Raw genomic sequence first — 2,580 nt, forward strand, 5'->3', positions numbered from 1 at the left:
AGGGTGCAAAGTCTTATTAATTGTAATATTTATTCATTATTTACGAGATCGAACTGGCTCTTCTGCATTCATCAAGAAATTGATGCTACGAAAATGAATTAAAGACGAAAATGAAAAATGAATTAAAGTGAGAGGAAGTAAAGAGATCTGAACTGCAATGATCTTACAAAAACGAGTCACAAACATGATTAGCAAGCCAAATTGTGGCGACTGTCACTAGAGAGAGGGAAAGGAGCTCTCAAGAAACAAAAAAGGGAGAAAGAACGAAAGAAAGACATGACCAACATGTTGGAACATATTTACACATCCCAAGCTCTCCCGTAAAAGAAACCTAACTGTGGCCTCCTGACTCATTCTAAGAAGGTTTCCATGATATCAGAGTAGATTCCGGCCTCGGAGCTCCTATAATCTTCCACAGGGTGATGTTGGCGATTTTCCAGGGAAGAGGACGAAGACGCAGGAATCATTCTTGCAGGCAAAGTGAAGCTCCTCTTGAACTTGTGCTCCATCTTTCTGGCATTGTTCGAATGGCTCTCCAAGCTTAGATACTCGCTGGCATTCGCTGTGGCCATCTTGTTCTCGCCTTCTGGGGGAACTTTTGAATCAGCACCATTAACGCACAGGCTCGCGGGTGCCCCTGGGTTTTTTCCGGCCGCCAGTGCAAATGGGTGGTGTTGGGGCGGTTTGTTACCCAGACCGTCTACCCCGAATAGAAGCTTGGATTCCTCCGCTCGGCCTGTGAGAGCGTTAAAGAAAGATAAACCATTAGGCCATTTCAAATCGGAGTCATGGTCTGGCATGATTTCTTGCATCTGAGCCTCGTTTGAGTCGTTTGAGTGTGGGAGAAGAAAGAGACGGGTTTCATCCTTGGTGGGTATCCCCATACGAGCTGAGCTGTGGAAATTGGTGGAGGTGGCGGAAGGTATTGGCCTCTGGCTCCAATTGAAGATCGGAGGGGGACGAGTTGCAGGGCCAGCCAGGATCTGCTTGGACGGAGTGGAGGATGGTGAATTGGTGTTCCTTGATGATGAGAAGAGTTGGGAGAGATAAAAGCCTGACTGATACCCAAGAGATTCAAAGGTGTGTCTCATTCTTAACACAAAGTGGAGATCCTCAGGAATCTGAGGACATTACAGGTGAAACAAACATAACAGATGAGGAAATCTGGCTCATCAAAGTAAAAATAAAATGAAACCCAAAAGGGAAGAAAGGAAGCACTCACAATCTTGCAGGAACCCAACTGCAGAAGTCCATGTCCAGCTTGAATCACAGCTATGGTCTGACAAGTACACAAAAGACGGTTTCAATGACTGAAGGAAAACCAGAAAAGGAAATGGAAAAACAAACAGAAAGGAGTGAAAAAGCTGCAACTTTCTGTTACCTGAATGCCAGAGTTAAACTGATCTGTCCATTCAGGTGGAAGCTGCCATTAAGACGCGACGGAGATTATCATTTTTATAATTTCCAGAATTAATTTAGAAGAAAAAGTAAAAAATCAGTGATATTTCCAGAACATACAGCATCAAAAGAGCTCTGCCAGTAGTTAGAGATGTTCGGTTCGGATTCAGAAGGTTCCTTGAAAACCCATTTATGGCACTTATCTGAAGCAACCTTGCCCATCAACCTGTTCAATCCATCAACCAACCAGTACCCGCTATCAGTAACGAAAGCTAAAAAGACAACTTATTTTTTTCTTAAACTAAAAAGAAAGAGAAAAAAATAAAAACACCTACCCAGTACCCACCCTTCTCCATAATTATACAACTGGATGGACATCTTGCTGAAAGCTTTCCTGACTGGATCTTCACCATCCATGTCTTCCAGGCACTCTGCTACTCTCGGCCGGCAAAACCCATCTTCCCACATCAACATCCTACAGATTTTGAAAAGAAGCCCAGGAACATTTCAGTGAAAAAGAAGAAGAAACGAAGAAAAACACGTCTTACTAATGAAGCAAATGGGTTGTTTTCCGCTGGTTCACTGAACTACTACCAGCTCTAGTCTACACCAGCACTTTCTGCTTTTTCATAATTATGAACTACTACTACTACTTACAAGCTTCCATTGTCGTCGCCGACTTTGCAGACATTTCCACCTCGCGACCTCCTGCAAGCAGAAAACAGATCAACATTAGAAAAACCAGAAAATCCGGACGAGATTGAGTTGAAAAAAAAAAAGAAAAAAATGAACAAAAAGAAAGAAATGGCAATTAAATACGGGCGAGGGCGAATGGTCCAGAAGACGGAGTAAGTCCAGTCTGAATTAAGACAGACGTTGCGAAGGGCCTCATGGAGGGCCATCATCCCAACCGCTTCTTTGCTCCTGTCCGAGCCTGCCGAGCCCACCATCTCTCTTTCTTTCTCTCTCGCTTTTCTCCTTCCCCGTTCTCTCTCTCTCTCTAGTTCCTATATTTTGTCCCTCCCGCTGCTTCTCTCTGTATCTACTCTATCTATATATGAAAGTGTAAAGCCGTGGAGTTGTAATCTGTACCAGCTGTTGAGAACACCACTCACATTCGCAACCAGAAGAGACCCTCTTGTCTCTCTCTTTCTAACAACTGTTCTGTCTCTCTAACGTAAT

General features: G+C 43.7%; 1 protein-coding gene across 3 annotated transcripts; it reads right to left on the reverse strand.

The window, feature by feature from the left end:
* Positions 1-139: 139 nt before the first annotated feature.
* On the reverse strand, positions 140-2,580 carry LOC137953112 (protein RICE SALT SENSITIVE 3-like). 3 transcript variants are annotated; one of them, XM_068800340.1, is made up of 7 exons: positions 2,218-2,580; positions 2,056-2,106; positions 1,745-1,873; positions 1,519-1,624; positions 1,382-1,423; positions 1,223-1,279; positions 140-1,121 (listed from the first exon to the last, which is right to left on the reverse strand). In XM_068800340.1, the coding sequence occupies exons 1-7, from the start codon at positions 2,346-2,348 to the stop codon at positions 351-353; spliced, it is 1,287 nt and encodes a 428-aa protein (XP_068656441.1). In that variant the 5' UTR covers positions 2,349-2,580; the 3' UTR covers positions 140-350. The 3 variants fall into 3 exon arrangements, with proteins under 3 accessions (XP_068656441.1, XP_068656442.1, XP_068656440.1); XM_068800341.1 differs by having other exon boundaries at positions 2,491-2,579; XM_068800339.1 differs by having other exon boundaries at positions 2,056-2,580.

This window comes from Aristolochia californica, unplaced genomic scaffold (assembly GCF_029961685.1).
Source record: "Aristolochia californica isolate CCGP_79_NKW_82.1479 unplaced genomic scaffold, dmAriCali1.0.hap1 SCAF_16, whole genome shotgun sequence".
Taxonomy (NCBI): Eukaryota; Viridiplantae; Streptophyta; class Magnoliopsida; order Piperales; family Aristolochiaceae; genus Aristolochia; species Aristolochia californica.